This window comes from Hypanus sabinus, chromosome 5 (genome assembly GCF_030144855.1).
Source record: "Hypanus sabinus isolate sHypSab1 chromosome 5, sHypSab1.hap1, whole genome shotgun sequence".
NCBI lineage: Eukaryota > Metazoa > Chordata > Chondrichthyes > Myliobatiformes > Dasyatidae > Hypanus > Hypanus sabinus.
This window is the reverse complement of record NC_082710.1, coordinates 95,554,469-95,576,213: the sequence shown is the minus strand read 5'-3', so window position 1 is coordinate 95,576,213 and position 21,745 is coordinate 95,554,469. Positions and strand designations below refer to the sequence as shown.

At 38.7% G+C, this 21,745-nt stretch overlaps 1 protein-coding gene across 1 annotated transcript in view; it reads left to right on the top strand.

Moving 5' to 3' along the window:
- The window catches only part of LOC132394768 (low-density lipoprotein receptor-related protein 1-like), a 1,611,265-nt gene that overhangs the window by 1,308,046 nt on the left and 281,474 nt on the right, over window positions 1-21,745 (top strand). The window contains exons 53-55 of the mRNA XM_059971176.1: window positions 5,610-5,738; window positions 7,806-7,928; window positions 12,195-12,335. Coding sequence (XP_059827159.1) covers window positions 5,610-5,738; window positions 7,806-7,928; window positions 12,195-12,335 — 393 coding nt within the window. The remainder of the gene's footprint in view (window positions 1-5,609; window positions 5,739-7,805; window positions 7,929-12,194; window positions 12,336-21,745) is intronic.

The following is a 21,745-nucleotide window of genomic DNA, read 5'->3' as shown; positions in this document are numbered from 1 at the left end:
AATAATAGAATCTTAAGTTCAGCATTGCCAAACTGCCACCCTTTTTTGATTTCTGTAAATATTTCTTACTTAACCTAGGATTTTTATTCTGCCATATATATGAAGAAATTTTAAAATCATTAATATAAAAAAAGGATTTAGAAATGAAGATTGGTACCACCTGAAGTAGATACAGAAATTTAGGTAAAATAATAATCTTAATAGCATTAATTCTACCAATCAATGATAAGGAGAATGGGGACCATTTATTAAGCAGTTGTTTAATGTGATCTATTAAGGGTAAAAAGATAACTTAGTAGCTAGTCTAAATGGTGATTGTCTATAGATTGGAACTTGCATATTTAATGGAGAAAGTTCACTCTTATTGAGATTCAATTTATAACCAGAAAAACTACTAAACTGAGCAAGTAGTGATATTACTGTTGGGATAGATTTCTCTGGGTTACAGATATATAGTAACAGGTCATCTGTATATAGTGATACCTTATGTACCCCAATCCCACGAATAATGCCAAATATATTGGGTGAATCATAAAAAGCGATTTCCAAGGGCTCCAAGGCAATATCAAATAGTAAGTGACTTTAGGTCAGCCCTGTCTAGTACCTCGAAAAAGTCTGAAAAAGGGGGGAGGGGATGTCTGATTATTGTACAGAAGCCAAAGGTGTATGATATATCAATTTAATCCAAGATATAAATTTTAGGCTAAAATTAAATTTCTCAAGCATGTTAAGTAAATATTCCCATTCAACTCTATCAAGCACATTCTCAGCATCAAGAGAAATAACACATTCTGAAGTTTTATATGAATATGGTATATACAATATTCATTAACCTCCTAACATTAAAATATGAGTAATGATTTTTAACAAATCCTGTCTGGTCATCAGAGACAATTTGTGGCAATACACTTTCCAATCTAATTGCCAATATTTTGGAGAAGATGTTGGAGTCCACATTCAACAAGGATCTAGGTCTATATGATGCACATTCAGTGGGGTCTTTATCTTTTTTAGAAATTAAAGAAATAGGTGCTTCATAAAAGAATGGTTCTAATTTACCTTCAAATAAGGCATCCTTAAAAATTCTACATAACCAAGGAGAAAGTAGATTTGAAAAAGATTTTTAAAATTCTACTGTATACCCATCCAAGCCAGGTGCTTTACCAGAATTCATCAAAGAAATTGCTTTCTTTGTTTCTTCTTCCATGATGGGTGCCTCTAATGCTGAACGTTCATTAAATGGTAATTTCAGAATATTCAATTTCCTTAAAAATTCATGCATTATGGTGGAATCAACAGGAAATTCTGATTGGTATAAAGAGGTATAGAACTCTTGAAAAGATTTAATAATTTCATCATGGTCAACCATCAAAATACCATCCTGTTTACAAACTTTAAAAATCTGACATTTAGCCGAAGAAATTTTCAATTGGTTGGCCAATAAGTTACCAGATTTATCACCATGTATATGAATTAGTCTCTTAGTTTTAAGTAATTGATTTTCAATCGGGGATGTTAATAACAAACCGTGTTGCTTCTGAAGTTCAACTCTCTTTTTATAAAGCTCCAGATTGGAAGCAGCAGAATTTTTTTAAATCAATTTATTTAATCTTATCAACCAATGGACATATTTCATTATTAATTAGTTTTTTCAATCCAGCAGAATATGAAATATTTTGGCCATGGATGTATACTTTAAAAGTGTACCATAATATCCCACTGGAAATTTCTTCCGTAAAGTTAGTTGAAAAGAAAAAGGCAATCTGTTCTTTAATAAAGTTAACAAAGTTTAAGTCCTGAAGTAGAGTAAAACTGAACCAACATTGTCTAGTGCTAAAAGTTACTTCAGTTAATTTGATTGATAGTTTCAAGGGCGTATGATTTGAAATGGCAATTGCATCATACTCAAAGGCAGTAACAGACGGAACTAATAGAGAGTCGATAAAAAAGTAATCAGTTCTGGAGTAATTATGATATTCATGAGAAAAGAATGAGAACTCTTTATCGTTAGGATGTAAAAACCTCAAAATTTCTAAAAATTCCGGAGCCAACTAAAAAGAAATTAATAAGAATAGCAGATTTGTTTGGAAGTACCTGTCCATCGAGGGATTCAGGCAACATTTAAAATCTCTGCCCATTATCAACATATATTCATTTAAATTAGGAAGAGATGCAAATAAATGTTTAAAAAATCTAGGATAGTCAGCATTTGGTGCATAGATATTAACCATAACAACTTTCGGGTTATAAAGTAAACCAGTAATTCATAGAAATCTACCATTCGGGTCTGAGATTGTTTCATAGTGAACAAATGAAATCGAGGAGTCTATCAAAATAGATACACCTTTTACCATAGCCTGTCAGTTAGAATGAATTTTTTACCTTTCCAAAACTTAAAAAAATGCTGATTATCCTGCTTCCTCACATGAGTTTCCTGGGCAAAGATAATCTGAGCATTCAATCTACGAAAAACTTTTAAAATCTCCTTCCATTTAAATGGATGGTTCAAACCATTTATATTTCATGAGACAAAGTTAATAATATTATCTATTTTATTTGAATAAACCATATGGTATGCAAAGGCTTAACCTTAATTCATAGGCAACTCATGAATCAGGAAGAGGGAAAAGGGTTTAAAGGGGAACCAGAAGTTATGACAATTCAGACTTGTTTGTAGTTTCAGAACAGCTCAGATGGAATAAAAACTAAAGATAGCCCCACAACCCATCCACAAAATCCCGAAAATGGGCCAATAGACAATGAGAAAGCTAACTAGAAACTCCCCTACCCCCACTCTCTTGAAAGGACACCTCCAAAATTGAAAAAAATGCAAAATATCACCCATTGTCAAAACATTGAAAGAGGAATGCCATAAAAAAATCAAACAGATGTTTTTAAAAAATCAGCCATTTGCAAAACATTTTGAACAGCAAGATCTTGAAAAGTGAAACAGAATACAATTTCAATAATATTTATGTGAAAAAAAAATCAATCACCAGATCAGATTCTTAACTATTTTCAAAAATGGACAGTTGAAAATAATAATATAAGTTAATAAAGAAAAAAAGAACTTTAACATAGAAGCATGACACCCATCCATACTCCAAAAAAAGTATGAGTATTATCAAACCAAGGGCAAAAATCCTCAAACTTTAACAGTCCAAATCTACAAACTGCTTATTTACTTATGAACAAAATTAATACAGTCACAAAAAAATTGAGAAGAATGCAAAATGCCATCCATAGTCTAAACATTGAGAAAAGAATGCCATAAACAACAACTAACAAATGTTAAAAAAAAATCAGTCGTTTGCAAAAAAGAGGGGAGTTCTTGAAAAATGAAATGGAATACAATCTTATTAATATTTCAGGGAAAAAGCAATCACAATCAAATTCTTAATTATTTTCTAAAGCGAACAATTGAAAATAATAAAATAACAAATGAAAAAAAGGAACTTTAACATAGAAGCATGATGAATATCTATACTCCAAAAAAGAGTATAAGTGTTATCAAACCAAGGAAAAAATCTTCAAATTTCAAGTCTGGATCTATGAACTGTTTATCAGATTTACAATTTTGTCAGCCTCAGACATGGCTCAGGTGTTCATCAGCACCGGGCTTGCTTGGTTTGGCATCCCATCAGGTATTTCCTCTGACCGTGGTCCCCAGTTCATATCAGACTTCTGGGCTGTGATGATCCAGAATTTCAGCATTAGGCTACGCCACAACATGACGGGTCACCCACATTCCAATAGTGTATACAAGCTGTTTTGCTGCTCCTTAAAGGCTGCTCTGAGGGCTTTCCTAATGGATAAATGATGGCATGATCATTTCCAATAGGGCTTACTGGGGCTCAGAACAGCTTCAAAAGAGCACTGTCAGTCATCCGCAGCTGAGTTGGTATATGGGCTGCTGTTATGATTGCTAGGTGATTTTATTCCTGACACCATGACTGCTTGGTTGGCCTCTCAACACTGCACCCCCCCCCCCCAGTGAATTCAATTCCTTTCCAGTGATTCCTACCTCACATCATGGTGGACAGTATCCTTGGGTTCACGTTGACCTACGTTCTGCCTTGTTTGTTTTCGTCCAACATCCCCTTAGGCTCCCTTAAGATGGCCAGTTCCGCATTTTGGGATGAAAAGAAAAGAACTTTGTCATAGATAAGAGGGGTAAACCTGAATGTATTGCAATAGATTGTTCTCATCAAGTTTTAGAGGATTATGCAGCCACGCCCCTACCATCAGGACATGACCATAACTGTTGTGTTGATGCATCTATGGATGAACAAGATGCAGATGCTCTTCCCCACCCATGGAACAATGGACCTGAGCCGCGCAGTTAATCTGAACTCCAAACTCTGGACAGGCTCATGGTGCCAACTTAAGTGAATACTGGGGAGACAGGGTTTCCTGCGTAGGGTAATGTAATTAGTGAATACGTACTGCCGAAGTTCAGATAGGATGCACTTTACAAGGTGGATCTGATGTGATGACATCATTACATAAAGGTTTTTTTTAGCATGCTTTGTGCTTAGGTTTTGAAGTTCAATAAAATGTGTTATGGTTTTTTTTTCTGAAACATAAAATACCTCACTTCCTTTTTTTCATGAAAACCTACAAAAGTACCTTGTTATCAATTCTTAAGTTACATTTTAATGAGTTGAACCTATGTATCCTTGTCCATTTCCCACAGGCTGACTTAACAGAACATTCCCATTATTTATTCTGTCTAAATTCTTAATGAAATCTTGGATGAAATTCAGTTTTACAGGGATGCAAGAAAGGTAGTTTCAGTCAAGACGAAACTCTTTTTTAAAATGTTAGTTGCCTGTGGGAACATGGATGGCAGCAGCAATTAATGTCATTGAGTTGCAATTTTGGTTTGGCTTTGACCCTATATGTCCAATTCCTGACACATAAATAATTTATATTCCTCAAGGTTAATCATTTCAGCTTATTTTAGAGTACTTCAGGTATAGAAACTTTGTCTTGCATTATTCTTTCAAAAGTAAATTACCACTTAAATGAGACATACTCTCTTTGGAAGAGACTGCAGATATTTGTGTGATATCTAATGGATAGAATCTTGTGCAAGTGGTTAATTTTGTTCTGAATATGTTTGTTTTAAACCTTTATCCCCTTCCCAGCTTCCTCCCACTACCAGGTGTTCGCAACCTGGGGTCCATGGACCCCTCAGTTATTGGTAGGGTTTCATGTCTTTAAAAATGTTTGTGAACCCCAGCACAAGCCTAACTCCAAATACTCCTCACATTAAATTCTTGTGCTAGTATCAGAAAGGTCTAATGCTGTCAGAGCATAATCCTCTGTTGTAACTTCTTCAATTTTATTCCACAATCAATGAAAGATTCAGAATTACTGTAGTTATAAGTAATTTTATCAATTGATAATTTTGGTAACTATCTATTGATAAGTAACAGAGATTTTTACTAATTTCTATTCATAGCTTTATTTAAAATATAAAATGAAAGGAACTGACTGAACTAACCTAATTATGTTTCTAAATGTTATAATCAGGATCATTTTCATATAATATTATAAATGTCTGTCCATGAAATGGTTATTTGCAATTTATTTCACTTTCACAGGTTCAGTTACTTGTGCTCCTGACCTGTTCCAATGTCCCAATACTCACATTTGTCTCCCAAAACATTGGCTGTGTGATGGGGATAAAGACTGTCCAGAAGGTAGCGATGAGCTTTCTACGGCTGGTTGCAGTAAGTAATGTTGGTCAGTTAAGGCAAAAGAAGTTGAACAGTTGTGAACTTGGACTGATGGTTCACAGAATGTTAACCAATGAAATCATTTCACTACTTTGTCCAAAAGGACCAAGTGAATGATTTAGTGCAGCATGTTGTGTCAATACGCCATTGATCTGAATTGTTGCCTTCTCTCTTTAAGGTCACTGTTCTACTATATGGTTTTAACAATTTTTGTTCTCATTTCCAATTATCAGATTTTGGATTTTTTTGCTTTTGTGATTCACATATTAAGATTCAATGCTGTGTAATATAGCGTAAAATGTTGCCTCAGTGGAATTCTGATTCAAGAATGATGCTGTAATTTGTTGATCTGTAAACCATGATAGCAATTACAAGGTATCTAAGGGATATTTTATGTTTTTAATTTTTACACAGGAGAGCTTTGGGTTATAAATTTACAATCCATGGAGTAGATTTTTTACCTGTTGCCTGGGTGTAAAGGGTACATAGTGTGTAAGCTGTACCTAGTAGAAGCCATACAAACAATGACATGAAAATCAAACTGCTACCTTACAGACAGCAGTTCTGTAATGTTTCCTTCAGGAGACTGAATATCTTCCTCTTGTCTTGGTTTGAATAGATACTTTCATCTCGTTTTACTCAGAGCCCAATCTAAGCATATTAAAAGTTTCACAAACCAAGCCAGGGCTATCAAAATTAAGCCTGATACAAAAGTTCATGAACTAGCAGTATGCTAGTATATCTGTGATAATATGATGCCATATTGCCTAGCATAGAATTAATACTCAGTTATTGAACATATCTTATGAAATGACAAACTCTTAAAACATTATAGGAGAAATGTGGTGAAAGTACCAGTTGGGACAGGTTTTCTAACACTTTCTGAACTGAGCTTCTACACAGGGCATACAATTGTGTTTGGGAAAGGTCAGATCATTGTCTTCTCATCTCAACTGTAAAATAGCATTTCCTACTGTAGCGTATTTCCTCAGAATTGAATTAATTTATGAGGTGAAATGTCTGTGGAATTGAAGCTTCACTATAATTAACTTCAAGACTCTGAAAAGGACCAATGTTAAAAGTTAATGTCATTTTGAAGCTATTTTTTGCTATGTTACAAGATTATTTTGTCATATTTGTGAACTGAAATATTTAAAATATATTTGGTCACAAAATAAAGTATGATGAATCTGAGGGAGTCATATACTGTGTTTGGTGCTCCCAATGTGGCCTCCTGTATATCAGTGAGACCCGATGTAGATTGGGACACCACTTCGCCGAGCATCTACATTCCATTTGCCAGAAGAAGTGGGATCTCCAAGTGGCCACCCATTTTAATTCCACTTCCCATTCCCATCTGATATGTCTATCCATGGCTTCCTCTACTGTCATAATGAGGCCACACTCAGGTCGGAGGAACAACACCTTATATTCAGTCTGGTTAGCCTCCAACCCAATGGCATGAACATTGATTTCTCAAACTGCCAGTAACACCCATCTCCATCACTATTCCCCGTGTCCTTTTCTCTTTTTCACCGTATCGCCTTGAAGGCCTATTACCTTCTCTGGTGCTCCTCCCCCCTTTTCGTTCTTCCATGGCCTTCTGTCCTCTCCTATTAGATTCCCCCTTCTCCAGCCCTGTATGTCTTTCATGAAACAACTTCCCAGTTCTTTACTTCACCCTCTCCCCCTCCTGGTTTCACCTTTCATCTTGTGTTTCTCCCTCCCCTCCCCCAATCTTTTAACTCTACTCATCATTTTTTCTCAAGTTCTGCTGAAGGGTCTTGGTCCAAAACTCATCTGTACTCTTTTCCACAGATGCTGCCTGGCCTGCTGAGTTCCTTCAGCATTTTGTATGTGTATTGCTTGGATTTTCAGCATCTACAGATTTTCTTTTGTTTATGATGAATCATTTTTGTCTTGAATGAAATAATATTATATAGTAACTAATAGTTTTGGCCTTGTTAATGGAGACTTTTTTCTAAAAGTCTTCAAGTTGTATAATAACCACTGTATATATTTATCAATATTAATTTTATCTGTTGTTTCTCATTATTCCAGCACATAATAGCACTTGTGATAACAAGGCTTTCAGGTGTAAAAACACATTATGCATTCCACAATATTTTATGTGTGATCATGATGATGATTGTGGAGATGGATCTGATGAATTTCCAGAGTGTGGTAGGTACATTTTTTAATACAAAATCCTAGTGTAATATTGTGAAATGGGCTAGTTTTTGTAACTAATATGAATGTTGTTACATGATGTATTTAGGGATCAGAGTTATTTCCATGAGTAATCTTACTGAAATTAAGGTTTACCATCTTCTGAATTCTTTTGGCTGTCAGGCAAAGATTAGTTTTACTTGAACAGCTGATTGGATTGCAGACTCAGATTAAGAATGTATGACAAAATGTTGGCTCATTTTTCTCAGTTGAATGTTGGCATTTAAGTGACAGTTCCCCTAACAAAGCCTATAATCTATAAATCGGAGGAAATTATTTTAATGGCACAACATTGTGGGCTAAATGGCCTGTCCTTTGTTGTACTGTTCTGTGATCTATGTCTCTCTATGTCCCTGCTGTCCCACTTTCCAACTCTCTTTGCACTCATGACTGTGTAGCTAAGCACAGCTCAATCACCAACTATAAATTCATGGATAACAACATTGTTGTTAGTGGAATCTCAGATGGCAATGTGGTTACAGGATCAAAATAGATAGGCTAGTTTAGCAATGTCACAACAATAACTTTGCTCCTCATGACCATTAAGAAGGGGAGTCAGGAGAACACACAGTTGAACTCACTGAAGGGTGAACGGTGTAAAGAGTGAGCAATTTCAAGTTTTTGGGCATCAGCATCAGAATCTATCCTCGACCTAGCACATTGAGCTAATCATGAGGTTAGGCATACGAGCTGCTGTAGTTCATTAGGAGTTTGAAGAGATTTGGTATGCCGTCAAGGACACTTACAAATTTCTGTAGGTATGCGATGGAGAGTATTGCATCAGAACCCAGATCATTATGGAGCCTCCTGTGCACAGGGTCACAGGGTTATAGACTCAACTTGTTTCATTGTGGGTACAACCCACCCCATCAATGAAGATGTCTTCAAGAGGTGGTGCCTCAAGAAGGCAGCATCCACTATTAATGACCCTCACCATCCACAATATGCCTTATTCTTGTTTCTACCATCAGGGTGGAGGTAGCAGAGTATGAAGACCCACACTCAACGATTTAGGAATAGTTTCTTTCCGTTTGCCATCAGATTTCAGAATGGTACATGACCCATGAATGCTCCTCATTATTCCTGTTTTTTATTTGCACTATTAATTAATTTTTGTAATTCAATAAAATTTTATGTATTTGCACTGCTCTGCTGCTACAAATAAAGACATTTCATGTCATATGTCAGTCATAATTCTGTTTCTGAGATCAAAGTTCAGAGATCTTTCAACTCTATCACTTTAAAAAAATGTTGACTGTGCAGCTGTTACGTACCCCGTAGCGGGTTAAAAGAACCAGTGGAAATGGAGCACACCTGGAGTCTGGTTTTGCTACAAACAAAACACTATTTATTAGTATCTACGTAAATCAGTAAATTAAAACCAGGTAAATCAAACAGGTTAGCAGAGTTTATGCATATATACAGTAAGAGTGTAAATATAAAACCCCAAACTCCTTCAAGCTTAGGTGGTAAATTATACAATCTTATGATGGCATAAGAATGCCGTCTGTTCAGATTATGATATTGAGTTGAGTAGATTAAGGAGAGAGGGAGAGGTGATTTGTTTTCCAAGTAAGCCAATGCCATTGATCTTTCCATTGTCCTCCGAAGTCCTGTTAAAGTCACCGACTGTGACCACACAAAAGGATACCATCTTCATGTGGTAAAGCAATCAATGCAGGCAAGGGTTAAACACACCCATAGCTTTCCACCGGTCACGCCTTTTCTACACTGCGTGTAAAACCTACCCTTTCGTGGGCACTCAAAGCTCATCCAGTGTCTATTTCTTCTGTGTGTCTTGTATGTCTTCCGTGTGCCTGTATGAAAAGCCAGCTGACCTTGCATATATCCCAAACATGCTGAACGCCAGCTGTCCATTATATAGCTCCGCCCTTCCATCACCATGGCAACTCACAAGCTGCTCGGTGTTCTCTCTCTCTCTCTGAATCAGTGTACACCCATTCTCTCTCTTTTTAAAGGCACAGTCCATAATGAATAAACCTTAGGATCTCGTCACACAGCATACATGCTTGCCCAGTATGACAGTAGCTTTTATAATTTTTTTAACATTTTGCAAGTTTATTAATTGTTTTATGAAACTAGGTCAAATAACTGGATATAAACAATGTTAAATAATAATTAGTGTTTGTACAAAATAAAACATGCTCAATAAACATTTACAAGACTCTTGGATAAACATGTAGATGATAGATTGATCAGGATGCTCTGATGTTACCTGGATTAGAGATTATGTCTTATAATGAAAGGTTGAGCAAACTTAGGACTTTTCTCAGTGAGAATAGGAGGATGAGAAAAGAGTTGAAACAGGTATATAAGGTGACAAGAGGACAGCCAATGTGACAATAGCTACTGCAAGGGGACATGTTCCTAAGATGTTTGGAGGGAATTTTAGGGGGGATGCCATAGGTTGTGTTTTTTTCACACAGAAGGTGGTGAGTGTATGGAAAGCTCTGCCACTGGTGATGATAGAAGCAGATACATTACAGACATTTAAGAGAATGTTAGATAGACACATGGATGAAAGAGAAATGGAGGGCTACGTGGGAGGGGAGGGTTAGATTGATCTTGGAGTAGGTTAAAAGGTTGACGCAACATTGTGGGTCAAAGGGCCAGTGCTGTGATCTATGGTGTTGTTTATATGAAATTCCCTTTGTCATATCTATCCCTCTCTCCCCCACCCCCGGTGCAGTTTATCTTGCTTTCTCTCTCATATTTCTGGTTTAGAACTTCACATCTGAAACATTAACCCTGTTTCCTTTACCTCAGTTGTTGACTGACCTCGTTCTGCGTTTATAGCATTTTTGTTTTCATTTCAATTTCAAATAAATTTGGAGTATTTCAAAATTAATATTCCTCATTTACCACGTTCAAATTATTAGGCTTTTAAAAACTAAATGTTCTCTCAACAACTTATATCTTTTTCTTGTATCAAGGAAATGTTATTAGGATTCTACCTGTTTTCCCCTCAAGGAAGCAACAAACAACTTTGGCCTAGTAAATATACCCTCTGATAGTGCTTGATTGTATTTCATCTGAACATCATTCCTGAATTCCTGAGAAAGGAAATTATGCTTCTTTCTGACTCATGTAAGAAAAAGCATCTTGGAGCTTAGCATACGAAGAGCAGTTGGGATAGTTTCCATGCTCAACTGATCTTAGTGAATTCTTTGAAAGTATAAGAGGAGTAAAATGTGCTCTGCAATTGATGTAATGTCTCAGTTCCTCTTGAGTTGGAAACCTACTTACTTCCGGATCAGCAAAGATTGAAATTATGGGGCCAGATGGTCCTAGATCACAACTCTAATCAGTGACAGGAACTTAATGAATATCATAATGCAGTGACAAAAAATAGTTCTCTGCCACGAAAATGTTTCTTCAGGAAACATTTGACAGCCACAAGGGCTCAGCTTTGCTAAGTGTCAACTAAATTATTAAAACAGTTTTGGTCAATAAATAAAGCAAATTAAACACTTGAGACACTTTTAAATAATTTAAAGAATTAAACAAATCACTGAAATTTAAAATGTTTTTAGTCTTATGCCAAAGGAACCCAGAAAATAGGAGTATAAAAATAATATTTTGCAATCATATTTGCATTTTCTTAAGTATTTTTATAAGCTACCGATCTATGCAACTTACTTAATGTTGTAATGCATCCCAAGATGCTTCATAGGAACATAACCAATGTATTCTTCCATAATTTAAGACCATCAATTTTATAATGTTTATCTTCTCTCATAATCCAAATATTTTCTCATGAAGGTGAAAACAGATTTTATGGTGGCACTTTTTTCCAAGTTGCATTTCTTGATGCTTGTATAGATGACATAGCTTCATGGCATGGAAAATTGCAACACTATCTACTGAAGCTGCTTGCTAACCTTTGCTGCTTTGTGTCCCTAGATCAAACTAAATTTTGTTTGGTTGTAACTTCTCGCTGTTTAGATAAAGATCTCACTTTTGATTATCCATATTTAATGCATAAATTAACACTTTCTTACATTGAACTTTATTTGACAAGCTTTCACTTATTCACACAATTTACCTTTATCCTGTTGTAGTATCCAGATATTCTTAGTCCAACATGCCCTCCCGCCTATTTGAGCAACAATCCTGGTACATTATTTCAGATTTGTTAAAAATATTTCTTGCTTTATTATTCTGGAGTGTATAAGTAATTTTGTTTAATTGGATTTTTAGAGTACAAAACTTGTGAGCAAAATGAGTTTCGTTGTGCCAATGGAAGATGTCTTATCAATGCTGCTTGGGAATGTGATGGGGATTTTGACTGTCTTGACCATTCGGATGAAGCACCCAAAAATCCCAAATGCTCAGGAGCAGGTAGAGTATTTTAAGTCCTGTGTTTTATTATTTGCAATCAATGACTATTGGGTCAAGCTTGTCTGAAGAGCCCTATCATACGTGGATCACATGGCATGTAATAATCAGCATAAAGTCAAGATTGAGCTATGAATGTCAGGACAAATATAATAAATGCAAATCCTTAATAGGTATGTACCAGTAGACAGAGTAAGCAATACATGTTTCTTCAATTAATCGAATGGTGAGTTCTTCCTGTAAAATATAATATCTAAATGAAAATCTAAATTAGCATTTTTAATTGTTTCACAAATCTACTAATGAAAACAGACTGAACAGGTAAAAGAAATAATGAGTTTAGTCAGCATTTGATGGGTTATCAAAAAAAGTAAACGATTAAATGAGAAATCCATTCATAAATAAATTCTGAAGGCATAAATCTCATACTTGTAAAGTGAAATATTCATTGCAGCAGTATTGCTTTGTTGTAATTAAGACTTACTATTTTCAAAGGTACCAAAGTTAATTTATTATCAAAGTTTGTATGTAGTATACAAGTTTGAGATTCTTCTTCTCCAGATAGTCATGAAACAAAGAAAACCATGGAAATCAGTTCAAAGAAAAATAGCAAACCCATCTCCTTACACAAAAAAACAGCAACATGATCATTAACCCATCCCAACACCCCCCTTCCCCAAAACACAGCAAGAACATCAGCGCCCAAATCCCCTTCCCCACAAAAAAATTAACATAAATGTAAGAGTATCAACCTCCAAACCTCTCTCCTCCTTTGCACTAAAAAGCAATGAGGAAGAATGGGTGACAGCATAAAATATAAAAACCAAAAGATTGAAGAAATCCATAAATGCAGAATCTTGATAACATTCTCCGACATTGAAAGAGAGAGACACAACTCAAACGCAGAGGTGTACCCTCCGGGCATGGTGACAAGCCACAGAGGCTCTGCCTCAGGCAGCAGAGAAATCCCATCAGTGATCAAAAGGCAGGAAGTCAGCACTGAACCCACACTTGCCTTCACATTTTCCTTGATGTTTCAATCTTCCTCATTGGCAAATAATGGAAGCTTTAATTGGTGAAATGGAATCAAATGTTGGCTCGCATCTTGTTTCGTAGTTTCTTCACTTCAAGACTTGTGCTCGCCTTTCAGAATCATCTCGAAGACAGTAAAGCACTGGATCACTCAGCTGGTCTCCAAACTGTAATTTGCAGGCTCTAACAGTTCCTGAAAAAATATCTAAGATGAAAAAGCATTGTAAAAGAAGTGAAATAAACAGTTTTGTGAGGGACCCATATTGACCAGAAACATTTTATATACTCATTTGAATTTAAAAGCATTTGCCCTAACATTGGTTGACATGCAGTAAACTCAGCAACTTCATGCATGTTGGCATCAAATCAAGAGGCCAGGTACTTTTGAAGCAGACGTTTTGGTGAGACAGGGTGTCTCTGCTCTTTTCTTCTGGATCTCTATGTGACTGTGACTCCAGAAGTTCCTGCTCAATTTACTGAGGGCTTTATTGTGAAGATAGGTTGTTCAAATTAATCTAGTAAAATTAAGAAAGTAATTGAACTCCTGAGAAATTGTCTAAGACTTGTCATGATGGCATGACACTATGAAAGTTAACTCTGCTACATCAAAGCTCCAGGGACCTTTTTTTTTTATTCTGATCTCTGGGGCTCTCTGTTCTGAATTTGTGCACTTTACTTGCTGCATGGTGTTCTGGTTTCCTTCCATATGATAATGGTATGTTAGCAGGTTCATTGATGACTCTAATTTACCACTTCTGTACTATGTGATAAAAAAAATCAAAGTGAATTTGATGTGTTTGTAAGGGACAATAAGTTTTCAGCCTTTGGGGAAACTGAGCAAGATAGCACAGGGGTTGTTCTGCCAAAAGATGGTATGAATCTGACAGCTTAAACAGTTTTCTTTAGAGTTAAGACAGGTGGTAATTCAGAACAGAATAACGTATATTGTTGCCTAAAATATTAATCCTGTTATGAATAGTATTACATATGTATTTGTTTTGCATAGAATCAATTACAAGATAGTATTGGCATCCTATAGTACAGAAGATGTATGATAAAACTTTCGATTATATGGTTCAGTGTGGATAATGTGCAGGCACAGGAAGTTTCTTGGGATCACAAGGATGACATCTGTGAATTTTACTGCTAACACATTAATTTGCAAAGGTGCTGCAAAATAAAGTGCCTAAAATAGAATGACTGGCTTGAACAATAATGTTGTCCTGTTTGTGAAAAACTTGAAGAGGATCTAGCATCACTGACAACTTTGTGAGGCAGTCCAATGCAGCAGACATCAATAGTTCAGGTGCACTGCCACAATGAAACAGATTTCTATCTGTTGCTTAGGGAAAGTTATCTTTGGGATGCTCCCTCAGCACTCCCATCTTCTCTGAAGATATCTACCTTTTCTACCATAAATTCCAAATTATCATGGGAGGAATGTTATTTCCATTTCCGTGTCCGAGCAGTTTATCCAACGCGAGCTGCAGTTGACCATCAATATGAGAGTTCCAGCCATGGCACTACATTGTACAAGTTAATTCATAGTAACACTAATATCTTGCCAAGCTACATGTAATTAATTTGTACAAATGTAATGAAGTTCCTGAATTGTGCTGCTACAACCGTGAAGCACAGAGATGTCTTAATCCTTTGGCAATGGACAGAACTAAACTTGCAGCCCACATTTGTCCACTTAGTCGCTTAGAGCACCATTTCTGAAATGTTCTTTCAGAGAGGAAAGAATTCCTAAAGCTCTTAACTCCCCACTGTCACAGGTGGTCAATAATCAGCCTCACAGGAAACTATCAGCCAATCTTCCAGTGCAAAAATGAAATGACAAATTGTTCAGCAGCATTGAATGGAATTACTGTCAGAGGTTTTTTCTCCATTATCTTCCAACTGAGCTTTTATTTTTCATTTTTCTAAGAGTTTATAATCAACCTTGACAACACAAAGACATTCTTGAAAATGTTTCTTGTTTTTAAAAAATACAACCTTATCTTCTACCTAAATAATTGTGCAATATAATTATTTTCAAGAGCATTATCTCTCATTTGTTCATCAGTATTTCTCTGTGGGTGGTTATGAAAATCTTTCTCCTCCTTGGGTAGATCTTGAGAGTGAGATTTTGGGTTTGGAGGGCCCTGTGGTGGGTAACTGCGTGTGAGTCAATGCACTTCTGCTGCTTACACAGAGCTTCCATGGGCATCTGTTGCATTCATTCCAGGTTCATAATAAATACCATTCAAACTCATCTTCTCCACTTCAAGCAATTCTGGGCCAGGCAGTCCCTGGAGTCAATAAGGATGTATTTTTCTTCCAGAAGGATTTTAGAATATCTAAGATCTGTTTCTCTGTCCACTTGGTAATGTTCTCCCATCACAGAGTTCAAAATTGAATGTCAGTTCTGATCATGTACTTGGAATCTGGCATGTAAATGATGCTGCATGCTAAAGCAGTTGAACAACTGTAACTAAAGGCACCATACTGTGGCTTGAGAAAGGACACTGACATTGTTTCACTGAACTTTCCATGAATTTGGAGGAATTTTCAAAGAGAGCATTGCTGATATCCTTACAGTGTCTTCAGTGCCTGGGTCAGAACTGAGCATAGTAGGTGAACAACTTTTTCCAATAATCTTCCATTACTCTGTTGGTTGATGTGTGCTATATATTATTTTAGTATATTATGTGCTTAACAACTTCAAAAATGGTTAAATTTGAATTGTTGAACACTGTGCTAAATTTATTAAATAAATTCTTTGGTTCACAAATTTTTAATTTAATCCTAGCATTGTATCTGAATTTCAATTCTTCTTTCTTAACATTTTCCTTTGCTAACTGTATGTTTATGACAAACAAAATGTTCATTAGTCAAAGCAGTTTATGCTAGCAGAGTATTTACCCACAAATTGTGGATATGACTGGGTTCATGCTCTCAATTCCTTCCATGATAAGTTCCAAATATCAATTGTGTTAGAGATAAGTGATAAGTCAGCATTTCTAAATTAGAAAAATCTATTCTGACTCATTATGTAGTATGCATCCAATGATGGGTTATACTTCAGCTTTGGTAGATGCTATATAGGGATGATCACCAAACATTTCCCTCGGCTGGTGAAATGATGCTACAGGAGGTTTCATTCAACTTATGGACACCAGAAGCAAGTGACAGGTTGTTTCATCAGACAATCCCTATGACTGTAATTACCAGCCTATTAGTTGACTACTTTAAACAATAGAAATATTGATCAAGGCACTTAACAAACCCTCGTTTCAAGGTAACATGTGCCATATTCAGTTATGAGTTCTGAGGTGTTTCGGACATCTGAATCAAAACCAACAAATTCAACTACAGAACATGTGAGAAACTACTGCTTGATTACAATGAAGAATCATCTTTTTCGATTGGAGATGAGTCTTTTTTTCAGATAGCCGTGGATCATTGGAGCACTCTTCTTCAAAAGGCAGTGGGAACAGCAAGTTACAACATAGAACATAGAAATCTACAGCACATTACAAGCCCTTCGGCCAAAAATGTTATGTCGACTATGTAACCTACTCTAGAACCTGCCTAGAATTTCTGTCACACAGCTCTCTATTTTTCTAGGCTCCATGTACCTATCTAAGAGGTTGTAGCGGTGTGCTACACGCAGCGCTGAAATAACAACACGTTGTCGGTGAGCTGCAGTTGCAAAGGGGGTTTATTCAAACTTCGTGGTCTCGCTTTAAAGCCTTCCTGATCCCGCCCTCCCCGGGCAGGAATGCTTTAGGGGGCACGTATTCACAATCCCGTCCCACGCAGGGGCTTTTCCCCTTGCTGGTGAAGCAGGCTTGGCGCCCTCTTTGGGACTGGCCTCAATGCCGGCGTGCGCTGCTTTGTGAGCCGGTTCGAGTGCGCTGGGAAGTGGGTCACCACATAGCCCACCCCCAGAACCGGCGATACACCCCCCAATGTCCTCAGTCTGGATCAGACTCTGTTTGGGAGGTCTGCCTCTGCGCTGCGGTGCCTGAATCTCGACCGGCTGCACCGTCCACATGGGCTGGTTTGAGTCGGTCCACCGTGAAAACCTCCTCTCTCTCCCCAATGTCCAGCATGAACATGGACCCGTTGTTTCTGATCACCGTAAATGGCCCCTCGTAGGGCTGCATGTAGCGGTGCCCGATGTCCGCCCCGTCGTACAAAAACAAACTTACAGTTCTGCAGGTCTTTGGGTACGCAGGTCAGGTTCTGCCCATGCTGTGAAGTGGGTATGGGAGCCAGGTTACCGAGCCCCTCGCGTAGTCTGCCCGGGACTGCTGCGGGTTCTTCCTCTTGCCCCCTTGGGGCTGCAATGAACTGCCCTGAGACGACCAGGGGTGCACCGTACACCAACTCGGCCGACGAGATGTGCAGATCCTCTTTGGGCGCCGTGCAGATTCCGAGCAGGAACCAGGGAAGCTTGTCCATCCAGTTAGGCCCTTTGAGACGGGCCAAGAGAGCCGACTTCAGGTGATGGTGGAAATGCTCCACTAGTCTGTTCGACTGTGGGTGGTAGGCAGTTGTGTGGTGCAGCTGTGCGCTCAAAAGGCTGGCCATAGCTGACCACAGGCTGGAGGTGAACTGGGCACCTCTGTCAGTGGTAATGTGGGCTGGTACACCAAAGCGAGATACCCAGGTTGCAATCAGTGCTCAGGCGCAAGATTCGGAGGTGGTGTCAGTGAGCGGGACCGCTTCTGGCCGTCTGGTGAACCGGTCCACGATAGTGAGGAGGTGCCGCGCTCCTCTTGACACTGGCAGGGGGCCCACGATATCCGCATGAATGTGGTCGAAAAGCCGGTGGACGGGGTGGAACTGCTGAGGCAGGGCTTTGGTGTGCCGCTGCACCTTGGCTGTTTGGCAGTACATGCACATTCTGGCTCATGCACTGACCTGCTTGTGGAGTCCGTGCCAAACAAACCTGTTGGCTACCATCCACACAGTTGACCTGATGAAGGGGTGCACAAAGTTGTGAATGGAGTCGAAAATGCGCTGCCGTCAGGCTGCCGGGACGATTGGGTGGGGTTGGCTGGTGGTTACGTCACAAAGCAGGGTCCTCTCACCTGGGCCTACGGGGAGGTCCTGAAGCTGCAAACCAGAGACTGCAGTTCTGTAACTAGGGATCTCCTCATCTGCCTGCTGCGCCTCCGCCAGCGTTTCATAGTCTACCCCCTGAGACAGGGCTTGGATGTTAGGTCTGGAGAGAGCATCCGCCACGACATTGTCCTTTCCCGATTCATGCCGGACATCCATCGTGTATTTGGAGATGTAGGACAGATGTCACTGCTGGTGGGACGACCAGGGGTCGGATGCTTTCGTGAATGCAAAGTTAAGAGGTTTGTGGTCTGTGAACGCGGTGAAGGGCCTACCTTCTAAGAAGTACCTGAAATGTCAGATTGCCAAGAATAGCGCCAACAGTTCCCAGTCGAACGCACTGTGTTTGAGCTCGGGTGGCCGTAGGTGTTTGCTGAAAAATGCCAGGGGTTGCCAGCGACCCTCGATGAGTTGTTCCAGCACTCCACCGACTGCCGTGTTAGATGCGTCTACTGTGAGGGTGGTAGGGACGTCCGTTCTGGGACGCACTAGCATCATGGCATTTCCTAAGGCTTCTTTGGTTTTAATGAAAGCGGTGGCGGACTCCTTGTCCCAGGTAATGTACTTGCCCTTACCCGACATCAGGGCAAACAGGGGGCGCATGATTCGGGCAGCTGAAGGGAGGAAGCGGTGGTAGAAATTCACTATACCCACGAATTCCTGAAGGCCTTTGATTGTGTTGGGTCGGGGGAAATGGCAGACCGGGTCTACCTTGGTGGGCAGAGGGGTTGCCCCGTCTTTAGTAATCCTGTGGCCCAGGATGTCGATGGTGTCAACTTTAAATTTAACTCTTTAAATTTAATGTGGTAAATTGGATCAGCAAATTTGCTGATGATACAAAGATTGGAGGTGTAGTGGACAGTGAGGAAGGTTTTCAAAGCTTGCAGAGGGATTTGGACCAGCTGGAAAAATGGGCTGACAAATGGCAGATGGAATTTAATGCAGACAAGTGTGAGGTATTGCACTTTGGAAGGACAAACCAAGGTAGAATATACTAGGTAAACAGTAGGACACTGAGGAGTACAGTAGAACGGAAGGATCAGGGAATACAGATACAAAATTCCCTAAAAGTGGCATCACAGGTAGATAGGGTCATCAAGAGAGCTTTTGGCACATTGGCCTTTATAAATCAAAGTACTGAGTACAAGGATTGGAATGTTATGGTGAGGTTGTATAAGACATTGGTGAGGTTGAATTTGGAGTATTGTGTGCAGTTTTGGTCACCTAATTACTGGAAGGATATTAATAAGGTTGAAAGAGTACAGAGAAGGTTTACAAGGATGTTGCTGGGACTTCAGAAACGGAGTTACAGAGAAAGGTTGAATAGGTTACAACTTTATTCCCTAGAGCACAGGAGAATGAGGGGAGATTTGATAGAGGTTTGTAAAATTATGATGGGTATAGATAGAGTGAATGCAAGCAGGCTTTTTCCACTGAGGCCAGGGGAGAAAAAAAAAACAAAGGCCATTGGTTAAGGGTGAAAAGGGAAAAGTTTAAAGGGAACATTGGGGAGAGCTTCTTCACACAGAGAGTAGTGGGAGTGTGGAATGAGCTGCCAGTTGAAGTGGTGAATGTGGGCTCACTTTTAATACTTAAGAAAAACTTGGACAGCTACATGGATGAGAGGAGTATGGAGGGATATGGGCTAGGTGCAGGTCAGTGGGACTAGGCAGAAAAATGGTTTGGCACAGCCAAGAAGGGCCAAAAGGCCTGTTTCTGTGCTGAAATGTTCTATGGTTCTATCGCTCTAAGAGATGACACCAAATGTCATCGGGAAATGGCAAAGAGAGAGAGAGAGAGAGAACAAGCATCGGATGAGGCCAGGGTCACACATCTCCAGGATCAGAAACAAAGAACAAACAGCAGAAGAGATGAAGGGACAGGGGATGAAAGGGCTGCACATCTCCAGAATGACAACAACAGGCACAGGAGGAGAAGAGAGGAAGAGACAAAGGAGCTGAGAAATGCATGTCTCCAAGATCAGAGACAAAACAAACAGCAGAAGAGATGAAGAGATGGCGGATGAAAGGACTACACGTCTTCAGAATGACAATGAAAGGCACAAGGGTGGCAGATCAACCAGAAATGTTGTAATCAGAAGTGCCCTTTGTTAAATGAGGAGGAACTATATTTGCCTTGCTATGTGTCTTTCTTCTCTAATAAACTGAGTTTTTCTTCTTCAATTTCCAAAGTGAAGTGATAGTAATTGCATTCAGGAAAATTTAGTGTTCACTCCGGTCACATCAGTCTACACTATCTTTCTCTCAAAGGGTGCCCCAACAGATCACCCAGTTGTCTGGTATGTATAAAATGCCTCAGGATTTTCCTTAATCCTACTCAGTAAGGACGTTTCATTGCTCTTTTTACCCCTCTTGGTTCCCTACTTAAGTTCTTTGCAGTTTCCTTCATATCTTTTGAGAACCATGTTCAATGTCAGCCTCACATGTTCGTCCATTTATCTTTCTGGGATTTGCAAATTCCCTCGTTTTATGTGTCGTGTCATATGACATAGGCAATCATGATGATTTTGATTGTTCATTTTGTTCTTGGCAAATTTTTCTACAGAAGTGGTTTGCCATCGCCTTCTTCTGGATAGTGTCATTACAAGACAGGTGACTCCAGGCATTATCAATGCTCTTCAGAGATTGTCAGCCTGATGTCAGTAGTCACATAACCAGGACTTGTGATATGAACCAGCTGCTCATACGACTATTCTTCACCGGCTCCCATGGTTTCATGTAACTCTGATCGGGTTGGGGGAGGGGGGTTGTGCTGAACAAGTACTACACCTTGCCCAAGACTGACCTACAGGTTATCAGAGGGAAGGAGTGCCTTACACCTCCTTTGGTGGAGACATATCTTCACCCCTCCATCCAAGACAGTATGGTATCAATGATAACCATTGAGATCAGAGTCAATCACAGTCTCGAAAAAGTAATTTCAAAAGAGAATTTCTTATATTTTCCATAATCATATGGCCATTACTATGTTTTTGCTTCTAGGATCTAGCTATGTGAAAATATCTGCTTTGCTTCCCATAATATAATTGTAAATGAATGCCATGCATACATCTTTGGATGTATTGATTTTCTTGATTTTCTCCAAGATTATGGGGAAATACATATTTTCTTTCCTTCGGGAATACCATAAAAAATAGTATAATGGCAGCTGACAACACTTGTCAGTTAAGATTGAATAGTGGCAACACACAGTAAAGTAAATCACATGTACGTTTTTGATTGTTCTATCACTGTTAACCACAATAT